Genomic DNA, 25,065 nt, shown 5'->3' on the forward strand with positions numbered 1-25,065 from the left:
GAGTGAGTCCATGCAACTTTTTATCTGCCTTGTTAAGATTCTACTCCTGAACTTATTTAGGCTTGCCATAACAAAGGGGTTGAATAGTTATTGACTCAAGACATTTCAGCATTTAATTTTAATTAACTTGCAAAAAAGCTCCAAAACATAATTCCACTTTGACATTATGGGGTATTGTGTTAAGGCCAGTGATAAACAAAATCTAAATGTCGTCAATTTTAAATACAGGCTATAGCAAAACGAAATGTGGAATGTGGAAAAAGTCAAGGGGTGTGAATACTTTCTGAAGGCACTGTATACAGTATGCCTCAATCCCAACGGAATAGGAAAAATAGACACCATCTAATTTCAGATGGTTGCCATCTTTTCCATTCATCTGGGAATGAGGCATATAGCTGGGTCATCTTTGCACTGAAAAGTACTTCACTACAGGCTTCTTCTCTGCAACACCACTGTGGACTGTTTTCTTTGAAAGCTCACCAGTGGTAGGAATACATGCTGTTTTCCTGTTAGCTCTTTACTGAGGTCTCTGGCCATTGGCTCCACACTGCATTTAGCCTGATGTATGAGCTCTTCAGTAGCTAAGCTGACCCTGTGTGTGTGTGTGTGTGTGTGTGTGTGTGTGTGTGTGTGTGTGTGTGTGTGTGTGTGTGTGTGTGTGTGTGTGTGTGTGTGTGTGTGTGTGTGTGTGTGTGTGTGTGTGTGTGTGTGTGTGTGTTTTTTTTTTTTTTTTTTTTTTTATATTTTTTTTATTTCACCTTTATTTAACCAGGTAGGCTAGTTGAGAACAAGTTCTCATTTGCAACTGCGACCTGGCCAAGATAAAGCATAGCAGTGTGAACAGACAACACAGAGTTACACATGGAGTAAACAATAAACAAGTCAATAACATGGTAGAAAAAAAAGAGAATCTATATACAATGTGTGCAAAAGGCATGAGGTAGGCAATAAATCGAATAATTACAATTTAGCAGATTAACACTGGAGTGATAAATCATCAGATGATCATGTGCAAGAAGAGATACTGGTGTGCAAAAGAGCAGAAAAGTAAATAAATAAAAGCAGTATGGGGGGTGAGGTAGGTAAATTGGGTGGGTAGTTTACAGATGGACTATGTACAGCTGCAGCGATCGGTTAGCTGCTCGGATAGCAGATTTTTAAAGTTGTTGAGGGAGATAAAAGTCTCCGACTTCAGAGATTTTTGCAATTCGTTCCAGTCGCAGGCAGCAGAGAACTGGAAGGAAAGGCGTCCAAATGAGGTTTTGGCTTTAGGGATGATCAGTGAGATACACCTGCTGGAGCGCGTGTTGCGGGTGGGTGTAGCCATCGTGACCAGTGAACTGAGATAAGGCGGCACTTTACCTAGCATAGCCTTGTAGATGACCTGGAGCCAGTGGGTCTGACGACGAACATGTAGCGAGGGCCAGCCGACTAGGGCATACAGGTCGCAGTGGTGGGTCGTATAAGGTGCTTTAGTAACAAAACGAATGGCACTGTGATAAACTGCATCCAGTTTGCTGAGTAGAGTATTGGAAGCTATTTTGTAGATGACATCGCCGAAGTCGAGGATCGGTAGGATAGTCAGTTTTACTAGGGTAAGTTTGGCGGCGTGAGTGAAGGAGCGTTTGTTGCGGAATAGAAAGCCGATTCTTGATTTGATTTTGGATTGGAGATGTTTGATATGAGTCTGGAAGGAGAGTTTGCAGTCTAGCCAGACACCTAGGTACTTATAGATGTCCACATATTCTAGGTCGGAACCGTCCAGGGTGGTGATGCTAGTCGGGCGTGCGGGTGCAGGCAGCGAACGGTTGAAAAGCATGCATTTGGTTTTACTAGCGTTTAAGAGCAGTTGGAGGCCACGGAAGGAGTGTTGTATGGCATTGAAGCTCGTTTGGAGGTTAGATAGCACAGTGTCCAAGGAAGGGCCGGAAGTATATAGAATGGTGTCGTCTGCGTAGAGGTGGATCAGGGAATCGCCCGCAGCAAGAGCAACATCATTGATGTATACAGAGAAAAGAGTCGGCCCGAGAATTGAACCCTGTGGTACCCCCATAGAGACTGCCAGAGGACCGGACAACATGCCCTCCGATTTGACACACTGAACTCTGTCTGCAAAGTAGTTGGTGAACCAGGCAAGGCAGTCATTAGAAAAACCGAGGCTACTGAGTCTGCCGATAAGAATATGGTGATTGACAGAGTCGAAAGCCTTGGCCAGGTCGATGAAGACGGCTGCACAGTAATGTCTTTTATCGATGGCGGTTATGATATCGTTTAGTACCTTGAGCGTGGCTGAGGTGCACCCGTGACCGGCTCGGAAACCGGATTGCACAGCGGAGAAGGTACGGTGGGATTCGAGATGGTCAGTGATCTGTTTGTTGACTTGGCTTTCGAAGACCTTAGATAGGCAGGGCAGGATGGATATAGGTCTGTAACAGTTTGGGTCCAGGGTGTCTCCCCCTTTGAAGAGGGGGATGACCGCGGCAGCTTTCCAATCCTTGGGGATCTCAGATGATACGAAGGAGAGGTTGAACAGGCTGGTGATAGGGGGTGCGACAATGGCGGCGGACAGTTTCAGAAATAGGGGGTCCAGATTATCAAGCCCAGCTGATTTGTATGGGTCCAGGTTTTCCAGCTCTTTCAGAACATCTGCTATCTGGATTTGGGTAAAGGAGAAGCTGGGGAGGCTTGGGCGAGTAGCAGCGGGGGGGGCGGGGCTGTTGGCCAAGGTTGGAGTCGCCAGGAGGAAGGCATGGCCAGCCATTGAGAAATGCTTGTTGAAGTCTTCGATTATCACGGATTTATCGGTGGTGACCGTGTTACCTAGCCTCAGTGCAGTGGGCAGCTGGGAGGAGGTGCTCTTGTTCTCCAAGGACTTTACAGTATCCCAGAACTTTTTGGAGTTAGAGCTACAGGATGCAAATTTCTGCTTGAAAAAGCTGGCCTTTGCTTTCCTGACTGACTGCGTGTATTGGTTCCTGACTTCCCTGAACAGTTGCATATCGCGGGGGCTCTTCGATGCTATTGCAGTTCGCCACAGGATGTTTTTGTGCTGGTCGAGGGCAGTCAGGTCTGGAGTGAACCAAGGGCTATATCTGTTCTTGGTTCTGCATTTTTTGAACGGAGCATGCTTGTCTAATATGGTGAGGAAGTAACATTTAAAGAATGACCAGGCATCCTCAACTGACGGGATGAGGTCAATATCCTTCCAGGGTACCCGGGCCAGGTCGATTAGAAAGGCCTGCTCGCAGAAGTGTTTTAGGGAGCGTTTGACAGTGATGAGGGGTGGTCGTTTGACCGCGGACCCGTGGCGGATACAGGCAATGAGGCAGTGATCGCTGAGATCTTGATTGAAGACAGCAGAGGTGTATTTGGAGGGCAGGTTGGTCAGGATAATGTCTATTAGGGTGCCCATGTTTACGGATTTAGGGTTGTACCTGGTGGGTTCCTTGATGATTTGTGTGAGATTGAGGGCATCAAGCTTGGATTGTAGGACTGCCGGGGTGTTAAGCATATCCCAGTTTAGGTCACCTAACAGAACAAACTCTGAAGCTAGATGGGGAGCGATCAATTCACAGATGGTGTCCAGGGCACAGCTGGGAGCTGAGGGGGGTCGGTAGCAGGCGGCAACAGTGAGAGACTTATTTCTGGAGAGATTAATTTTTAAAATTAGAAGTTCGAACTGTTTGGGCATAGACCTGGAAAGTATGACAGAACTTTGCAGGCTATCTCTGCAGTAGATTGCAACTCCTCCCCCTTTGGCAGTTCTATCTTGACGGAAAGTGTTATAGTTGGGTATGGAAATCTCAGAATTTTTGGTGGCCTTCCTAAGCCAGGATTCGGACACGGCAAGGACATCAGGGTTGGCAGAGTGTGCTAAAGCAGTGAGTAAGGCAAACTTAGGGAGGAGGCTTCTGATGTTGACATGCATGAGGCCAAGGCTTTTTCGATCACAGAAGTCAACAAATGAGGGTGACTGGGGACATGCAGGGCCTGGGTTTACCTCCACATCACCCGAGGAACAGAGGAGTAGTAGGATGAGGGTGCGGCTAAAGGCTATCAAAACTGGTCGCCTAGAGCGTTGGGGACAAAGAATAAAAGGAGCAGATTTATGGGCGTGGTAGAATAGATTCTGGGCATAATGTGCAGACAGGGGTATGGTGGGGCGCGGGTACAGCGGAGGCAAGCCCAGGCACTGGGTGATGATAAGAGAGGTTGTATCTCTGGACATGCTGGTCTCAATGGGTGAGGTCACCGCATGTGTGGGGGGTGGGACAAAGGAGGTATCAGAGGTACGGAGAGTGGAACTACAGGGTCCATTGCAAACCAAAACAATGATAATGATAACTAGCCTGAACAACAGTATGCAAGGCATATTGATATTTGAGAGAGACATACAATAAGGCATAAAGTGATTGCAGGTCTTGATTGGGAGACCTAGCTAAAACAACAGGTAAGATAACAGCAGCAATAACAGGGTGCTAGTCTAACACAGCAACAACAGGTAAAAATGGCGACGACTAGGCAGAGAGGGTCGGATTAACTACACACAGATCCTGAGTTAAAGCACAGAGCCGACAGATAAAACACAAATAAACAGAATGGAGTACCGTGAATTAATGGACAGTCAAGCATGCATCAGCTATGTAGCCACGTGATCATAGTGTCCAGGGGGCAGCCGTAGATGGAGCAGGGAGGCCTCCACTAAGCTAGCACGCGGCGTTTAAAGTTAGTAGCCCGGGGGGTGGTCTGCTCAGACGGAGGGGGTCTGCTCAGACGTGGTCGTGTCGACAGAGAGTCCAAGCCGGATGGCGAAAGAGAGGTTGTGAATTGTAGAGTTGTGTTTGCTAACTGGTGCTAGCTTCGTGGCAGTGGCGCTAGCTGCGCTAGCTGCAAGCTAGCTGTGAGGATCAGAAGTAGTGGCTCAGGGATTACGGCAGGAATCCGGCGTTGTTGTCGAGAGACAGTCCGATGCTGGTAAATTGGTGAGTAATATCCAGGCTAATAACAGGGCTGGTGTCTGTGCAGAAGGTAAGAGCTACTAGCAGCGGCAAAAAAATGGCTAAATTAGCTTGTAGCTGATTTAGACCAGTTGTGATGGATTGGCAGGGCTCTGTGTCGGCAAAAAAAAAGGTCCAGTCCAATTGGCAAAAGAGTTATTGTAGCCCAAGAATTCGCTGGTAGACCTCTTCGGCTAGCCGGCAGATGGGCCTAGCTCGAGGCTAGCTCAAGGCTAACTGGTGCTTGTTTCGGGACAGAGGTGTTAGCCAGTAGTAGCCACTCGGTTGCAGCTAGCTAGCTGTGATGATACGGTGTAATTGTCCAGAGCTTGCGTCAGGAATCCGGTGATGTGGTAGAGAAAAAGCAGTCCTATATGCTCTGGGTTGATATCGCGCTTGCAGACTGGCAGGTATTGGCCCGGTATTGAAGCTGGCTGTGTCCGAGTTGAGGGTGAAGACCGCAGCAGTGGCTAACTGACTACTAGCTAGTAGCTAGTTATCTGGCTAGCTTCTGATTGGGGTTACGGTTCTAAAGTATAAAAAAATAGCAGGTCCGTACCACATTGGGTGAGGCGGAATGTAGGAATGTATATTCAGTTCCTAGATGGAAAGTGAAATTAAAATATATACGAAATGTATACGAAAAATACGAAGACTATTTACACGGGACAAGACAAGACAAAGACACGTCCGACTGCTACGCCATCTTGGATTGTGTGTGTGTGTGTGTGTGTGTGTGTGTGTGTGTGTGTGTGTGTGTGTGTGTGTGTGTGTGTGTGTGTGTGTGTGAGAGAGAGTATGTGTGTGTCCGTTGTAGGCCTCATTCTGACCTAGGACAGGAAGAGCCATTGTTGAGTTGACATTTTGTGCTGAATTGAGTTTTAAAGAGCAAAACAGTTCAAAGTCAGATAACCCATGATGATACTGCTCTACAGTACTAATAATAACCTTACAATATACTGACCTCCTGCCTAACATACACACAAAAATGGTTCCTGTATGCTCTTTCCCATCTGAATTAGTTTTTTAAATGCCCCTTTTACATTAGGAAAAAAACGTTTTCACAAAGTTCATACCTCAACTAACGTTTTGGTCAACCTTTTTATAAAACAGTGCATTGTATTTTTCTCATTGACCACCGTTCAGAATGATGAGGCAAGTATGCAGCGGTAGCACCTGAATCCTTTTCTGGGGAAGTGTCATTCTGAAGAGGTTAATGATGATGAGGTTAAGGTTAATGATTTCTACAAGAAATGACAGGTGTCAGAACTTCCTTTGGTTGGAACTTTCCTCTGATTCATGTCCGAATTCACTTCACTGATTCATCCCACTGGGCACAGACGTCAGTTAAACATCTAGTTTTGATTTACATTTGGTTGAGTTGTCAACTAACGTGAATTCAACATGAAATGTAAAAAAAAATCACCATGTCATTGGATTTAGGTTAAGAGTTTGGATAATGACAAAATGCCCTTACGTTCATTACTTTTTGCAAATACAATCAGTTTTCCACGTTGATACAACATTTATTTTGATTTGAAATGACGTGGAAACAACGTTGATTCAACCATTTTGTGTGAATATATTTAGTGTAGTTGTTTCTAAAAATGCTACCTTTTTTAATGTTTCACCAATGACATTTTTCTGAAATTTACTGGAGGATGGTCCTCCCCTTCCTTCTCTGAGTAGACTCCACTGACCACTAGAATGTTCCTTCCAGGACACGTGTCAGAATTGTATGAAGTGTGCTCATAAGGTCAGATGACTGTCTGGTTTAAAGGAACACTGCTGTGACTGCACTCTGGTCAAACATTCTCCTGGGACTGGAAGTGGAAAGTGAGCGCTGCAAGTTTAGACGCTGGCTATGACAACTGCTATCACCAGCAACTCACTGACTGCCTCCCCACTCATATCTCCACAAACACACCCACGGACGTACACACACACACACACACACACACACACACACACACACACACACACACACACACACACACACACACACACACACACACACACACACACACACACACACACACACACACACACACACACACACACACACACACACACACACACACACACACACACACACACACACACACACACGGGACATGCAGGGTGAAGGACGCGATGGTAATGTAATCACCTTCCGGAACCTGGGGTGAGGGACGTTTGTGTTTCATTTCCTTTCACATTGTATTTGCCAGCAGCTGAGTCTTCTCTACACTTCGGAAATTGAAGATCACCACTTGAGATTTCGCAATAATTGTTTTTATTATACTGGACGAAATTGAAATTGGTCACACTCTCTTCGACTTTAATTCGGTTTCATTAACTGAATGTAAATCACGAAGCATTTTCTACTATTTGATTTGATTTCTAAAACAGCATGCTATTTAAGCATTTAAATAGGCCTAGAAGCGTGTGAGGGCAATGTTTTAACTTCACCCTACATGCCCTGGAGGCAATGTTAACGGATTCTAAATGACAGTTTAGTTTAGAAGAGAAAAGTTTTGGAAGCATAGGCCAAGGATTAGCCGAGATGCAATGCGAGACCCGATCCTTGCCTTCTCCCCCTGGTTTGATAGTGTAGAACAGATTTGTCTTAATGACTTCAATCAAACACTGCCCTGTAAAAATACAGGCTGAAGCCCCTGACTCACACTAAATTATTTATAACACAATCAAACGGGACAGGAAAAAACCTGGGAATAAACACAGAGGTGAAATGATGCGAGAAGCCTCAGAAGGTTTTTCCTGCTGCTTGATTGTGGGTTAGGTTCCTCGATCTTGGATGTGTTTTCGGGCCTTGGTTTGTATCTGGTATAGTTTTCGACTGTGTTCAGGATTTAGGCCTATGTTGTGTTTTTAGAGCTTGAAGTTGTGTTCAGTTCTCAATTGTGTTGCTACAGTAGCTCTTGATGACGTGTTGAGTTCTCAGTTGTGTTGCTACAGTAGCTCTTGATGACGTGTTGAGTTCTCAGTTGTGTTGCTACAGTAGCTCTTGATGACGTGTTGAGTTCTCAGTTGTGTTGCTACAGTAGCTCTTGATGACGTGTTGAGTTCTCAGTTGTGTTGCTACAGTAGCTCTTGATGACGTGTTGAGTTCTCAGTTGTGTGTTTGGTGCTTGATTTATGTGTTCAGTTCTCAGTTGTGTGTTCTCAGCTCTGCATTCTTCAGTTTTCAATCATGTTGATTTGTATTTTTGTAGCTTTAGTTTGTGTGTTTACGGCTTGATTTGTGTGTTCAGCTCTTCATACTTGTGTTCAGGGCTTTCTTGTGTGATGATGAGTGCTTGATTTGTGCATTCCACCCCCAATTGTGTGTTCAGGGCTTTATTGTGTGATGATGAGTGCTTGATTTGTGCGTTCTGCCCCTCAGTTTTGTGTTCAGGGTTTTGATTTGTGTGGCTGATGTCCGTGCATAGACATACAGGTGTTTCACATAAGTTCCGTAAAAAAGGAGTTTACCGCTCACCTAAATCTTTCCATATGGGGTGCTGCCCCCTTTATTCCTCAGGTTTCAGCTGACGAGCCCCGGAGAGAAAGCAGCACTCCATAAGACATGCCGTTTGTTAGGATTTTCACTGGAAACCTCAAAAGGTAAAGAAGAAGCTGTGGGTCAAAGAGATTCATTGGTCGGATTGGACTCCAGTTCCACCATAGATACTGTACTTCGAGACTGAGAGAAGCATAAAACCGGACGGGTTATCAGAACATTGTGTAAAACAGTCATCTGTGAACACAAGACATGTGGAGAACTATGAATGATAGTATACTTTACGTGGATCTGATGCCTCCGACGAAGCATGGTGCTGGAATGACCCGAGTTGGGGATTTGATTCCCCAATACTGAATCAACTGTAAATCGCTAAATGACCACATCATATTCAGTAATGTGTTTAAACTTTTCAAGTCCTCTGAATGTGACTTGTCTGTAGACAGCATCTGTTTCTTCATTCTCTTTTAGCCATTTGGTCTGTTCCAATATGGCGTTTACAGAACATGTGTAGGAGTGATCAGGTGACCAGACACCTGTCAATAAAACATGATAGTTGGGGTGAAAGAGGGCACAGCGCCTTTATAGAACCCCTCTATCCAGTCCTTTAAGCCATTACACAGCCTGTATGCAATCACACCTCCCGTTCACAGCTCTCTGCACTGCTTTGAGTAGAAAAACTGCCCCCAATTCAATGACACACCTGGAACAATTTGATCTGTCACAGTTGAACATGTTCAAGCTGGAGGGAGGGAATTGAGTTGGGACTACTGAGTGCACCGTGCACCTTGCCCTCGAAATAACCTCCCTTTTCTGTTGCCAGAGCAGGGGCATTTTGTAATAATTTACTGGGACAAAAAAGGTTTTGTGCCCATTAACTTGGTCCACTTAGTACACAGTAGAACTTGTATTCTGGCAGAACAGTTTTGGATGGAGCAAACCTTGTTTCTCTCTTCCAATGGAAGATATTTTGGGATAATGTTTTTGTAAGCCCACTATTATCATGCAGGTCATGCGAGGGGTGAATTTGTCGGCGGGCCCATCTTTTGTTAGTGTGATGTGAATTCAGGATGTCATGTTTTGACGTTCCCTTCCTCAAATGAGTGCTGTGTCAGAGCAGCAGATAGTCCTTGATGGATTTTCGTTTCCAACATCCATCCCCTTTTTCAGTTGCTCAGGAAGGAAAGAACACAACGAAATTACTTTAGAAAACTTCCAGTTTTATTCATTTCTTAATTGCACCAAACAGACTTGTTTCAAAACCACATGCTCCTTAAAACATCACTGGCCTGGCTATACAGGCCAGCAAACCCTTAGAGTGAGCACTGGCACCACACACATCTGTTTTCACTTTCAAACGCCTTCCCCTATTTTATACTCCTTCATCTAACACACACAATGGACTTCTTATCCCCGGCAAACCTGGCCCACTTCTACCTTATATGACTTAAATAGGCCAATGAATCGTGCCATGTCTTCAGCATAATTAACTCATTAGCATGGAGGACTGGACGTGTCATGAAACGCAAATGTACAGTGTCACATTGTGGGTAATATTGTCACTAGGGTAGATGGAAGAAAATCTAGGTTTACACGACTTTTGATGAAAAGCAATCATCATCAATCATGGTGAATTCTGTGTCAAGGTGGCTCTGAGTTGATTCCTCTACCATTCAGGGCGTGTGGAGAGTGACAGTGACATAGACGACACAGGAAGCCCCTATTGGCTCCAGGGATGACGCAGAGGAAGATGAAGGATGATTCTACTGGATCAGACGAGGGCGCTACAGTAATGAAATGTAATGTATGTCGTTGGCTGTCATTATGTCCTTGAGAAACCAATAAACGCTGCAGGACACAGGACCAGTATATAGATCATCCTACCGCTTGGCTGTCCCCTCTCCCCTTCATCAGAACATATACCATCACATTATTGGGAATGGGAATGAGGTAGCATTCCTCTGGGGAAAGAGCACTATTCCTGTCAGGAAGATGGAGTTCGTCCCAAATGGCACCCTGTTCCCTACATAGTGCACTAGTTTTAACCAGAGCCCTTAATGGGCCCTGGTCAAAAGTAGTGCACAGTATAGGGAATAGGTTGCCATTTGGGGGGCAACTATAGTGTCAGCCAGCCTGCATACATACCACTGGGCTGAAGAGGATGATTCCACCATGTTTACTGTCAACACACTCCAAGCTAGTGTCCGTCTCCCCAGGGACCCTGAATCCATCTCTTATTTCCTATCTCTCATTTACTAATTCCTGGGTTCAACCCCTCCCATTAGTGTCCAAGATGGCGTAGCAGTCGGACGTGTCTTTGTCTTGTCCTGTCCCGTGTAAATAGTCTTCGTATTTTTCGTATACATTTCGTATATATTTTAATTTCACTTTCCATCTAGGAACTGAATATACATTCCTACATTCCGCCTCACCCAATGTGGTACGGACCTGCTATTTTTTATACTTTAGAACCGTAACCCCAATCAGAAGCTAGCCAGATAACTAGCTACTAGCTAGTAGTCAGTTAGCCACTGCTGCGGTCTTCACCCTCAACTCGGACACAGCCAGCTTCAATACCGGGCCAATACCTGCCAGTCTGCAAGCGCGATATCAACCCAGAGCATATAGGACTGCTTTTTCTCTACCACATCACCGGATTCCTGACGCAAGCTCTGGACAATTATACCGTATCATCACAGCTAGCTAGCTGCAACCGAGTGGCTACTACTGGCTAACACCTCTGTCCCGAAGCAAGCACCAGTTAGCCTTGAGCTAGCCTCGAGCTAGGCCCATCTGCCGGCTAGCTGAAGAGGTCTACCAGCGAATTCTTGGGCTACAATACCAGCTACAAGCTAATTTAGCCATTTTTTTTTGCCGCTGCTAGTAGCTTTCACCTTCTGCACAGACACCAGCCCTGTTATTAGCCTGGATATTACTCACCAATTTACCAGCATCGGACTGTCTCTCGACAACAACGCCGGATTCCTGCCGTAATCCCTGAGCCACTACTTCTGATCCTCACAGCTAGCTTGTAGCTAGCGCAGCTAGCGCCACTGCCACGAAGCTAGCACCAGTTAGCAAACACAATTCTACAATTCACAACCTCTCTTTCGCCATCGCCATCTGGCTTGGATTCTCTGTCGACACGACCACGTCTGAGCAGACCCCCTCCGTCTGAGCAGACCACCCCCCGGGCTACTAACTTTAAACGCCGCGTGCTAGCTTAGTGGAGGCCTCCCTGCTCCATCTACGGCTGCCCCCTGGACACTATGATCACTTGGCTACATAGCTGATGCATGCTTGACTGTCCATTAATTCACGGTACTCCATTCTGTTTATTTGTGTTTTATCTGTCGGCTCTGTGCTTTAACTCAGGATCTGTGTGTAGTTAATCCGACCCTCTCTGCCTAGTCGTCGCCATTTTTACCTGTTGTTGCTGTGTTAGACTAGCACCCTGTTATTGCTGCTGTTATCTTACCTGTTGTTTTAGCTAGGTCTCCCAATCAAGACCTGCAATCACTTTATGCCTTATTGTATGTCTCTCTCAAATATCAATATGCCTTGCATACTGTTGTTCAGGCTAGTTATCATTATCATTGTTTTGGTTTGCAATGGACCCTGTAGTTCCACTCTCCGTACCTCTGATACCTCCTTGGTCCCACCCCCCACACATGCGGTGACCTCACCCATTGAGACCAGCATGTCCAGAGATACAACCTCTCTTATCATCACCCAGTGCCTGGGCTTGCCTCCGCTGTACCCACGCCCCACCATACCCCTGTCTGCACATTATGCCCAGAATCTATTCTACCACGCCCATAAATCTGCTCCTTTTATTCTTTGTCCCCAACGCTCTAGGCGACCAGTTTTGATAGCCTTTAGCCGCACCCTCATCCTACTACTCCTCTGTTCCTCGGGTGATGTGGAGGTAAACCCAGGCCCTGCATGTCCCCAGTCACCCTCATTTGTTGACTTCTGTGATCGAAAAAGCCTTGGCCTCATGCATGTCAACATCAGAAGCCGCCTCCCTAAGTTTGCCTTACTCACCGCTTTAGCACACTCTGCCAACCCTGATGTCCTTGCCGTGTCCGAATCCTGGCTTAGGAAGGCCACCAAAAATTCTGAGATTTCCATACCCAACTATAACACTTTCCGTCAAGATAGAACTGCCAAAGGGGGAGGAGTTGCAATCTACTGCAGAGATAGCCTGCAAAGTTCTGTCATACTTTCCAGGTCTATGCCCAAACAGTTCGAACTTCTAATTTTAAAAATTAATCTCTCCAGAAATAAGTCTCTCACTGTTGCCGCCTGCTACCGACCCCCCTCAGCTCCCAGCTGTGCCCTGGACACCATCTGTGAATTGATCGCTCCCCATCTAGCTTCAGAGTTTGTTCTGTTAGGTGACCTAAACTGGGATATGCTTAACACCCCGGCAGTCCTACAATCCAAGCTTGATGCCCTCAATCTCACACAAATCATCAAGGAACCCACCAGGTACAACCCTAAATCCGTAAACATGGGCACCCTAATAGACATTATCCTGACCAACCTGCCCTCCAAATACACCTCTGCTGTCTTCAATCAAGATCTCAGCGATCACTGCCTCATTGCCTGTATCCGCCACGGGTCCGCGGTCAAACGACCACCCCTCATCACTGTCAAACGCTCCCTAAAACACTTCTGCGAGCAGGCCTTTCTAATCGACCTGGCCCGGGTACCCTGGAAGGATATTGACCTCATCCCGTCAGTTGAGGATGCCTGGTCATTCTTTAAATGTTACTTCCTCACCATATTAGACAAGCATGCTCCGTTCAAAAAATGCAGAACCAAGAACAGATATAGCCCTTGGTTCACTCCAGACCTGACTGCCCTCGACCAGCACAAAAACATCCTGTGGCGAACTGCAATAGCATCGAAGAGCCCCCGCGATATGCAACTGTTCAGGGAAGTCAGGAACCAATACACGCAGTCAGTCAGGAAAGCAAAGGCCAGCTTTTTCAAGCAGAAATTTGCATCCTGTAGCTCTAACTCCAAAAAGTTCTGGGATACTGTAAAGTCCATGGAGAACAAGAGCACCTCCTCCCAGCTGCCCACTGCACTGAGGCTAGGTAACACGGTCACCACCGATAAATCCGTGATAATCGAAGACTTCAACAAGCATTTCTCAATGGCTGGCCATGCCTTCCTCCTGGCGACTCCAACCTTGGCCAACAGCCCCGCCCCCCCCGCTGCTACTCGCCCAAGCCTCCCCAGCTTCTCCTTTACCCAAATCCAGATAGCAGATGTTCTGAAAGAGCTGGAAAACCTGGACCCATACAAATCAGCTGGGCTTGACAATCTGGACCCCCTATTTCTGAAACTGTCCGCCGCCATTGTCGCACCCCCTATCACCAGCCTGTTCAACCTCTCCTTCGTATCATCTGAGATCCCCAAGGATTGGAAAGCTGCCGCGGTCATCCCCCTCTTCAAAGGGGGAGACACCCTGGACCCAAACTGTTACAGACCTATATCCATCCTGCCCTGCCTATCTAAGGTCTTCGAAAGCCAAGTCAACAAACAGATCACTGACCATCTCGAATCCCACCGTACCTTCTCCGCTGTGCAATCCGGTTTCCGAGCCGGTCATGGGTGCACCTCAGCCACGCTCAAGGTACTAAACGATATCATAACCGCCATCGATAAAAGACATTACTGTGCAGCCGTCTTCATCGACCTGGCCAAGGCTTTCGACTCTGTCAATCACCATATTCTTATCGGCAGACTCAGTAGCCTCGGTTTTTCTAATGACTGCCTTGCCTGGTTCACCAACTACTTTGCAGACAGAGTTCAGTGTGTCAAATCGGAGGGCATGTTGTCCGGTCCTCTGGCAGTCTCTATGGGGGTACCACAGGGTTCAATTCTCGGGCCGACTCTTTTCTCTGTATACATCAATGATGTTGCTCTTGCTGCGGGCGATTCCCTGATCCACCTCTACGCAGACGACACCATTCTATATACTTCCGGCCCTTCCTTGGACACTGTGCTATCTAACCTCCAAACGAGCTTCAATGCCATACAACACTCCTTCCGTGGCCTCCAACTGCTCTTAAACGCTAGTAAAACCAAATGCATGCTTTTCAACCGTTCGCTGCCTGCACCCGCACGCCCGACTAGCATCACCACCCTAGACGGTTCCGACCTAGAATATGTGGACATCTATAAGTACCTAGGTGTCTGGCTAGACTGCAAACTCTCCTTCCAGACTCATATCAAACATCTCCAATCCAAAATCAAAGCAAGAATCGGCTTTCTATTCCGCAACAAAGCCTCCTTCACTCACGCCGCCAAACTTACCCTAGTAAAACTGACTATCCTACCGATCCTCGACTTCGGCGATGTCATCTACAAAATAGCTTCCAATACTCTACTCAGCAAACTGGATGCAGTTTATCACAGTGCCATTCGTTTTGTTACTAAAGCACCTTATACGACCCACCACTGCGACCTGTATGCCCTAGTCGGCTGGCCCTCGCTACATGTTCGTCGTCAGACCCACTGGCTCCAGGTCATCTACAAGGCTATGCTAGGTAAAGTGCCGCCTTATCTCAGTTCACTGGTCACGATGGCTACACCCACCCGCAACACGCGCTCCAGCAGGTGTATCTCACTGATCATCCCTAAAGCCAAAACCTAATTTGGACGCCTTTCCTTCCAGTTCTCTGCTGCCTGCGACTGGAACGAATTGCAAAAATCTCTGAAGTTGGAGACTTTTATCTCCCTCAACAACTTTAAAAATCTGCTATCCGAGCAGCTAACCGATCGCTGCAGCTGTACATAGTCCATCTGTAAACTACCCACCCAATTTACCTACCTCACCCCCCATACTGCTTTTATTTATTTACTTTTCTGCTCTTTTGCACACCAGTATCTCTTCTTGCACATGATCATCTGATGATTTATCACTCCAGTGTTAATCTGCTAAATTGTAATTATTCGATTTATTGCCTACCTCATGCCTTTTGCACACATTGTATATAGATTCTCTTTTTTTTCTACCATGTTATTGACTTGTTTATTGTTTACTCCATGTGTAACTCTGTGTTGTCTGTTCACACTGCTATGCTTTATCTTGGCCAGGTCGCAGTTGCAAATGAGAACTTGTTCTCAACTAGCCTACCTGGTTAAATAAAGGTGAAATAAAAAAATAAAATAAAAAATTGCACACGTTTAGTAGTTTACCCACTTTGTGCAGTACACACTAGGTTCGCACGACAGGCCCGTAACTTTAACTTGAGCAGTAGCTCACCTCTTCCCTGATAAGAGTTCAGGAAACAGTCTTGACAGTTTCCCCCTTCCCAATGTTCTGGCCCTTGGCACAGAACATTCCAGAATTCTGGAGAGGTGTGGAGTAATTAACCAGAGGACCCCTAGGTCGAAGGTCAGGGAGTCCCACCCTCAGGGGTACTCAGTGATATTTTAGGGGGGGGCAGGTAGCCAACTAAAAACAACCCTGAGGGACGTACAGATTGCCCCAGTGAATTACCTGGCTCAGGTAATGACAGGTGATGGTAGGAGTGGGCTCGCATAGATTTTTGATCCCCACCTCACACTGTCAATAGACTGTTCTAGAGGAATGAGTCCATCCACTGACTGTGTCCCGGGGAAGGGATGGGGAGGGGATGGGAAGGGGAGGGGGAATTCTCTAAGAGATGAACAGGAATAGCTGTGAGGTTGAGAGAAAGGACATGCTGTCTACCTCTCTCTCTTTCTCTCTCTCACTCTCTATCTCTCTCTCCATCCATCCATCCCTCTCATCCCTATATATATGGGGTATGGACATTTTATTTGAGCAGTTTTTGGAGGGGTTCTTTTCTAAGTTATGTTGTTGTGAGCAAAAATAGTATTTGAAGAGTTCACACAAACACACTAGGCTGTGTGTGTGTGTGTGTGTGTGTGTGTGTGTGTGTGTGTGTGTGTGTGTGTGTGTGTGTGTGTGTGTGTGTGTGTGTGTGTGTGTGTGTGTGTGTGTGTGTGTGTGTGTGTGTGTGTGTGTGTGTGCACCAGGGAGTATCTGGAACTAGTGAGACATATCACTAAAGTTAATTATCTTGTTTGTTTATCCAAGGTGATTTGATGTCAGAACTCAGTCAAGACACCTCAGTAAAGTTAAACAGAATCCCCCCCCCCCTGCAGAAGCCCCAAGGGTAGCCATAATGAACTCCACTATCTCCAGGATTGTCACAGTCTCTCCTCCCTTCAGGCCACTGTTGGGGATATGATGGGAGAGATTTGTATTTTTTAAATTTGACTTAACCTTTATTTAACTGATGGGAGAGATACTGGTCGTAACTCGTTCATTATGCCACAGAAGGCTAATTTACACACCCTCCTCTCTTTATTATGGAACCCTGCCTGTATTTCATCCCTTTTTTCTCCTGACAGGAGATACTTGACATGCATAAATCCTCAGCATTCTTTCCTGTTGATCTCTCAATCTCACCCTTTTACTGTGAAACCACCCAGGTGGAGATACACTCTTGTACAGGACACCCCAGGTCATTGAGGTTGTGGTCTCTGTTGCTGTACCCTCTGGGTATTTGAGTAGAGCACACATGATCTATGACCACTTCCTGGTGGATATTTATTGTGGTTCCAATAGTTCAGTTGGTTAGAACATGGTGCTTGTAAAATTAGAGTTATGGGGTTGATTCCAACATGGGTCAAATGGTCAAATAACATTAATTATTACCAATATTATATAGTGTAGCTGTCACGCCCTGACCTTAGAGAGACGTTTTATTTCTCTATTTAGTTCGGTCAGGGTGTGATGTGGGGCGGGCATTCTATGTTTTGTATTACTTTGTGGTTGGCCGACTGTGGTTCCCAATCAGAGGCAGCTGTCTATCGTTGCCTCTGATTGGGAATCATACTTAGGTAGCTTGTTTTCCCACCTATGTTGTGGGATCTTGTTTTTTGTTAGCTCTGTGAAGCCTGCAGAACGTGACGTTTGTTATTCTTTTTGTTGTTTTTGTTTGGTGTTCTGAGTAATTAAACAATCATGAACACTTACCACGCTGCACCTTGGTCCACTTCTTCAGACGAGCGTTACAGTAGCAGTGCTTTGTTTACAGATGCTTTGCTCTATCTCTCTGTTACTGCAGAGCTGCATTGTTTTATTGTTGTAGACTACAGAACTCTGGTGCTCTGCTGGCCGTTGGTCTGACTTCCCCTTTGGGGTCACTCCATTGTCCATTGTCCTCCAAGTCGGCACACACTCTGAGGTAAAACTCAAAAAAGAACAAAAGCTCCAACAGATTTCAGTAGATACTGAACTCACACTGTACTATGATGTCTGTTAGTGCCCCTTTCCCTTGTCCTGTTCTTGTTATTGTGGTATTTATTTATTTAAATCCATAATTGACTGGATTTATTCAGCAGAGTTCCAGGAGCTCTAAGTTTAGCACATAGTAAAGTGGTAAACTCACCTCAACCACCACCAATAAAACTTTGATCCCCAAACCAAAAGCACAGGAACCCCCGTCCCCATCCCCCAAACTCCCTTTGGTTATCCTACCTCCATCCATTTGAGATAATATTGTATTTAAAGGTGTGATGCCAGCCAGGAGTGAGTGGATCTCTGACTGAGGTTTACACATAAGGCATAAGGCCCCACACAGGCGGCTGTAATTCACAGCTCCTGACTGATGCGTGATGTTTATTACAAAGACTGGGAGAGTGGAAAAGAGGCCCCGGGAGACAGATAGCCATCTGTGTGATTGAAGGAGATATTAGTGATGACAGACCCCTTGGCTTTAAGGGGAGAACAGGAGACTAACTCACTTTCCTATTAAAAAAGTTCCCGACTCGTCTCTCAAAGGTTACAGAGCGTAGCTGCTTGGCTTGCTGCTAGGACAGATAGCTAGTGGGAACAATTACAGCTAAGATAGGAGTTGGTCGGGAGGCGCCTTGATAAGATGGAGTACTGACCTCTTTCTATCGCAGCAGACAAGCTTCAGAGATCCATATCCTCTCCACTGAGAGTTGATGTGTGGAGGAGAGGGGTGAGGAAGTTTGATAACTGTGAAAACGATTCGAGGGTGCTAAGTTGTCAACTGTTCGTCAGCACAGAGGGGAGATTTGTAATGAGCTCAGGGTGTGTGTGTTGGGACTGATCTGCTATTTTATCCTGTGTGTGTGTGTGTGTGTGTGTGTGTGTGTGTGTGTGTGTGTGTGTGTGTGTGTGTGTGTGTGTGTGTGTGTGTGTGTGTGTGTGTGTGTGTGTGTGTGTGTGTGTGTGTGTGTATGTGTGTGTGTGTGTATTTGTGTGTGTGTGTATTTGTGTGTGTGTAGCCCCGGTCTACAATTAGAATTGTATGTGTGTGTTTCGATTGGAGTTGCCATTCCGGTCCCCTTAGTTTCCCGTCACTGAGATCCTGTCCCTGATGGCCCCTTAGCCTCTAAGTAGGTCCCTCCAACAGCCTCTCAGCAGGTCCCTCCAACAGTCCCTCAGTAGGTCCCTCCAACAGTCCCTCAGCAGGTCCCTCCAACAGTCCCTCGATAGGTCCCTCCAACAGTCCCTCGATAGGTCCCTCCAACAGTCCCTCAGCAGGTCCCTCCATCCAACATCCCCTCAGCAGGTCCCTCCAACAGCCCTTTAGCAGGTCCCTCCCTCCAACAGCCCCTCAGCAGGCCCCTACAACAGCCCCTAAGCAGGTCCCTACAACGGCCCCTCAGCAGGTCCCTACAATCGTCCCTCAGCAGGTCCTTCCCTCCAACAGTCCCTCGATAGGTCCCTCCAACAGTCCCTCGATAGGTCCCTCCAACAGTCCCTCAGTAGGTCCCTCCATCCAACATCCCCTCAGCAGGTCTCTTCAACCACCCCTCAGCAGGCCCCTACAACAGCCCCTCAGCAGGCCCCTACAAAAGCCCCTAAGCAGGTCCCTACAACGGCCCCTCAGCAGCTCCCTCCCTACAATGGTCCCTCAGCAGGTCCCTCGGTCCAACAGCCCCTCAGCAGGTCCCTCCAACAGCCCCTCAGCAGGTCCCTACAGCAGCCCCTCAGCAGGCCCCTACAACAGCCCCTCAGCAGGCCCCTACAACAGCCCCTCAACAGGCCCCTACAACAGCCCCTCAGCAGGCCCCTACAACAGCCCCTCAGCAGGTCCCTACAACAGCCCCTCAGCAGGCCCCTCCCTACAACAGCCCCTCAGCAGGTTCTTCCCTATAACGGCCCCTCAACAAGTCCCTCGATCCAACAGCCCCTCAGCAGGTCCCTACAACCGCCCCTCAGCAGGCCCGTACAACAGCCCCTCAGCAGGCCCGTACAACAGCCCCTCAGCAGGTCCCTACAACGGCCCCTCAGCAGGTCCCTACAACGGCCCCTCAGCAGCTCCCTCCCTACAATGGTCCCTCAGCAGGTCCCTCGGTCCAACAGCCCCTCAGCAGGTCCCTCCAACAGCCCCTCAGCAGGTCCCTACAGCAGCCCCTCAGCAGGCCCCTACAACAGCCCCTCAGCAGGCCCCTACAACAGCCCCTCAGCAGGTCCCTACAACAGCCCCTCAGCAGGCCCCTCCCTACAACAGCCCCTCAGCAGGTTCTTCCCTATAACGGCCCCTCAACAGGTCCCTCGATCCAACAGCCCCTCAGCAGGTCCCTACAACCGCCCCTCAGCAGGCCCGTACAACAGCCCCTCAGCAGGCCCGTACAACAGCCCCTCAGCAGGTCCCTACAACGGCCCCTCAGCAGGTCCCTACAACGGCCCCTCAGCAGGTCCCTACAACAGCCCCTCAGCAGGTCCCTCGATCCAACAGCCCCTCAGCAGGTCCCTTCAACAGCCCCTCAGCAGGTCCCTACAACCGCTCCTCAACAGGTCCCTACAACAGCCGTTCAGCAGGCCCCTACAACAGCCCCTCAGCAGGCCCCTACAACAGCCCCTCAGCAGGTCCCTACAACGGCCCCTCAGCAGGTCCCTACAACAGCCCCTCAGCAGGTCCCTCGATCCAACAGCCCCTCAGCAGGTCCCTCCAACAGCCCCTCAGCAGGTCCCTACAACCGCTCCTCAACAGGTCCCTACAACAGCCCTTCAGCAGGCCCCTACAACAGCCCCTCAGCAGGCCCCTACAACAGCCCATCAGCAGGTCCCTACAACGGCCCCTCAGCAGGTCCCTACAACAGCCCCTCAGCAGGTCCCTACAACGGCCCCTCAGCAGGTCCCTACAACAGCCCCTCAGCAGGTCCCTACAACGGCCCCTCAGCAGGTCCCTCCCACAACAGCCCCTCAGCAGGTCCCTACAAGAGCCTCCCAGCAGGGCCCTCGATCCAACAGCCCCTCAGCAGGGCCCTCGATCCAACAGCCCCTCAGCAGGTCCCTCGATCCAACAGCCCCTCAGCAGGTCCCTCCAACAGCCCCTCAACAGGTCCCTACAACCGCCCCTCAGCAGGTCCCTACAACTGCCCCTCAGCAGGTCCCTACAACAGCCTCTCAGCAGGTCCCTCGATCCAACAGTCCCTCAGCAGGTCCCTACAATCGTCCCTCAGCAGGCCCTTCCCTCCAACAGCCCCTCAGCAGGTCCCTACAACAGCCTCTCAGCAGGTCCCTCGATCCAACAGTCCCTCAGCAGGTCCCTCCAACAGCCTCTCAGCAGGCCCCTACCACAGCCCTTCAGCAGGCCCCTACCACAGCCCTTCAGCAGGCCCCTACCACAGCCCTTCAGCAGGCCCCTACAACAGCCCCTCAGCAGGCCCCTCGATCCAACAGCCCCTCAGCAGGCCCCTACCACAGCCCTTCAGCAGGCCCCTACCACAGCCCTTCAGCAGGCCCCTACCACAGCCCTTCAGCAGGCCCCTACCACAGCCCTTCAGCAGGCCCCTACAACAGCCCCTCAGCAGGCCCCTCGATCCAACAGCCCCTCAGCAGGCCCCTACAACTGCCCCTCAGCAGGTCCCTCCAACAGCCTCTCAGCAGGTCCCTCCAACAGCCCTTCAGCAGGCCCCTACCACAGCCCTTCAGCAGGTCCCTACCACAGCCCCTCAGCAGGCCCCTACCACAGCCCTTCAGCAGGCCCCTACCACAGCCCTTCAGCAGGCCCCTACCACAGCCCTTCAGCAGGCCCCTACCACAGCCCTTCAGCAGGCCCCTACAACAGCCCCTCAGCAGGCCCCTCGATCCAACAGTCCCTCAGCAGGTCCCTCCAACAGCCTCTCAGCAGGTCCCTCCAACAGCCCCTCAGCAGGCCCCTACCACAGCCCTTCAGCAGGCCCCTACCACAGCCCTTCAGCAGGCCCCTACCACAGCCCTTCAGCAGGTCCCTCCAACAGCCCCTCAGCAGGCCCCTACCACAGCCCTTCAGCAGGCCCCTACCACAGCCCTTCAGCAGGTCCCTCCAACAGCCCCTCAGCAGGCCCCTACCACAGCCCTTCAGCAGGCCCCTACCACAGCCCTTCAGCAGGCCCCTACCACAGCCCCTCAGCAGGCCCCTACCACAGCCCTTCAGCAGGCCCCTACCACAGCCCTTCAGCAGGTCCCTCCAACAGCCCCTCAGCAGGCCCCTACCACAGCCCTTCAGCAGGCCCCTACCACAGCCCTTCAGCAGGCCCCTACCACAGCCCTTCAGCAGGTCCCTACCACAGCCCCTCAGCAGGCCCCTACCACAGCCCTTCAGCAGGCCCCTACCACAGCCCTTCAGCAGGCCCCTACCACAGCCATTCAGCAGGTCCCTCCAACAGCCCCTCAGCAGGTCCCTACAACAGCCCCTCAGCAGGTCCCTACAACGGCCCCTCAGCAGGTCCCTCCCACAACAGCCCATCAGCAGGTCCCTACAACAGCCTCCCAGCAGGGCCCTCGATCCAACAGCCCCTCAGCAGGTCCCTCGATCCAACAGCCCCTCAGCAGGTCCCTACCAACTGCCCCTCAACAGGTCCCTACAACCGCCCCTCAGCAGGTCCCTACAACTGCCCCTCAGCAGGTCCCTCCTCCAACAGCCCCTCAGCAGGTCCCTCCTCCAACAGCCCCTCAGCAGGTCCCTACAATCGTCCCTCAGCAGGTCCTTCCCTCCAACAGCCCCTCAGCAGGTCCCTACAACAGCCTCTCAGCAGGTCCCTCGATCCAACAGTCCCTCAGCAGGTCCCTCCAACAGCCTCTCAGCAGGCCCCTACCACAGCCCTTCAGCAGGCCCCTACCACAGCCCTTCAGCAGGCCCCTACCACAGCCCTTCAGCAGGCCCCTACCACAGCCCTTCAGCAGCCCCCTACAACAGCCCCTCAGCAGGCCCCTCGATCCAACAGCCCCTCAGCAGGCCCCTACCACAGCCCTTCAGCAGGCCCCTACAACAGCCCCTCAGCAGGTCCCTCCAACAGCCTCTCAGCAGGTCCCTCCAACAGCCCCTCAGCAGGCCCCTACCACAGCCCTTCAGCAGGCCCCTACAACAGCCCCTCAGCAGGTCCCTCCAACAGCCTCTCAGCAGGTCCCTCCAACAGCCTCTCAGCAGGCCCCTACCACAGCCCTTCAGCAGGTCCCTACCACAGCCCCTCAGCAGGCCCCTACCACAGCCCTTCAGCAGGCCCCTACCACAGCCCTTCAGCAGGCCCCTACCACAGCCCTTCAGCAGGCCCCTACAACAGGCCCTCAGCAGGCCCCTCGATCCAACAGTCCCTCAGCAGGTCCCTCCAACAGCCTCTCAGCAGGTCCCTCCAACAGCCCCTCAGCAGGCCCCTACCACAGCCCTTCAGCAGGCCCCTACCACAGCCCTTCAGCAGGCCCCTACCACAGCCCTTCAGCAGGTCCCTCCAACAGCCCCTCAGCAGGCCCCTACCACAGCCCTTCAGCAGGCCCCTACCACAGCCCTTCAGCAGGCCCCTACCACAGCCCTTCAGCAGGTCCCTCCAACAGCCCCTCAGCAGGCCCCTACCACAGCCCTTCAGCAGGCCCCTACCACAGCCCTTCAGCAGGCCCCTACCACAGCCCCTCAGCAGGCCCCTACCACAGCCCCTCAGCAGGCCCCTACCACAGCCCTTCAGCAGGCCCCTACCACAGCCCTTCAGCAGGTCCCTCCAACAGCCCCTCAGCAGGCCCCTACCACAGCCCTTCAGCAGGCCCCTACCACAGCCCTTCAGCAGGCCCCTACCACAGCCCTTCAGCAGGTCCCTACCACAGCCCCTCAGCAGGCCCCTACCACAGCCCTTCAGCAGGCCCCTACCACAGCCCTTCAGCAGGCCCCTACAACAGCCCCTCAGCAGGCCCCTCGATCCAACAGCCCCTCAGCAGGTCCCTCCAACAGCCCCTCAGCAGGTCCCTCCAACAGCCCCTCAGCAGGCCCCTACCACAGCCCTTCAGCAGGCCCCTACCACAGCCCTTCAGCAGGTCCCTCCAACAGCCCCTCAGCAGGCCCCTACCACAGCCCTTCAGCAGGCCCCTACCACAGCCCTTCAGCAGGCCCCTACCACAGCCCTTCAGCAGGTCCCTACCACAGCCCCTCAGCAGGCCCCTACCACAGCCCTTCAGCAGGCCCCTACCACAGCCCTTCAGCAGGCCCCTACCACAGCCCTTCAGCAGGCCCCTATCACAGCCCTTCAGCAGGCCCCTACCACAGCCCTTCAGCAGGTCCCTCCAACAGCCCCTCAGCAGGCCCCTACCACAGCCCTTCAGCAGGCCCCTACCACAGCCCTTCAGCAGGCCCCTACCACAGCCCTTCAGCAGGTCCCTACCACAGCCCCTCAGCAGGCCCCTACCACAGCCCTTCAGCAGGCCCCTACCACAGCCCTTCAGCAGGCCCCTACAACAGCCCCTCAGCAGGCCCCTCGATCCAACAGTCCCTCAACAGGCCCCTACCACAGCCTCTCAGCAGGTCCCTCCAACAGCCCCTCAGCAGGCCACTACCACAGCCCTTCAGCAGGCCCCTACCACTGCCCTTCAGCAGGCCCCTACCACAGCCCTTCAGCAGGTCCCTCCAACAGCCCCTCAGCAGGTCCCTCCAACAGCCTCTCAGCAGGTCCCTCCAACAGCCCTTCAGCAGGCCCCTACCACAGCCCTTCAGCAGGCCCCTACCACAGCCCTTCAGCAGGCCCCTACCACAGCCCTTCAGCAGGTCCCTACCACAGCCCTTCAGCAGGTCACTACAACAGCCTCTCAGCAGGCCCCTACCACAGCCCATTAGCAGGCCCCTACCACAGCCCTTCAGCAGGCCCCTACCACAGCCCTTCAGCAGGCCCCTACCACAGCCCTTCAGCAGGCCCCTACCACAGCCCTTCAGCAGGCCCCTACCACAGCCCTTCAGCAGGTCCCTCCAACACCCCTCAGCAGGTCACTACAACAGCCTATCAGTGTGTTTGCAAGGGGAAAAGAGTCGTGGCCAGACATGACCACACACTGCAGTTTGATCAATCTTGACTGCTCTAGAGGGGCTTTGTTAGGATTGTTAAGACACATCAGTCCGTGTGCTATCAGGATCAATTCGCTCTGGGGGGATGTTACCTCTAGGTACAGATCTAGAATAAGCTTGCAAATCAAATTAAGTCATATTTGTCAAATGCACCGAATACAACAGGTGTAGACCTTACAGTGAAATGCTTACTAACAAGCCCTTAACCAAC

At 50.5% G+C, this 25,065-nt stretch overlaps 1 protein-coding gene across 1 annotated transcript; it reads left to right on the forward strand.

Annotated features, from left to right (window-relative positions):
- Window positions 1–19,452: 19,452 nt before the first annotated feature.
- On the forward strand, window positions 19,453–24,834 carry LOC139533285 (mucin-5AC-like). Its single transcript, XM_071331354.1, has 3 exons — window positions 19,453–19,843; window positions 19,896–22,496; window positions 22,538–24,834. Exons 1-3 carry the CDS (start codon window positions 19,453–19,455, stop codon window positions 24,832–24,834), a joined length of 5,289 nt encoding a protein of 1,762 aa, XP_071187455.1.
- The last annotated feature ends 231 nt before the right edge of the window (window positions 24,835–25,065 follow it).

The sequence above is a fragment of the Salvelinus alpinus genome, chromosome 11 (genome assembly GCF_045679555.1).
Source record: "Salvelinus alpinus chromosome 11, SLU_Salpinus.1, whole genome shotgun sequence".
Lineage (NCBI taxonomy): Eukaryota > Metazoa > Chordata > Actinopteri > Salmoniformes > Salmonidae > Salvelinus > Salvelinus alpinus.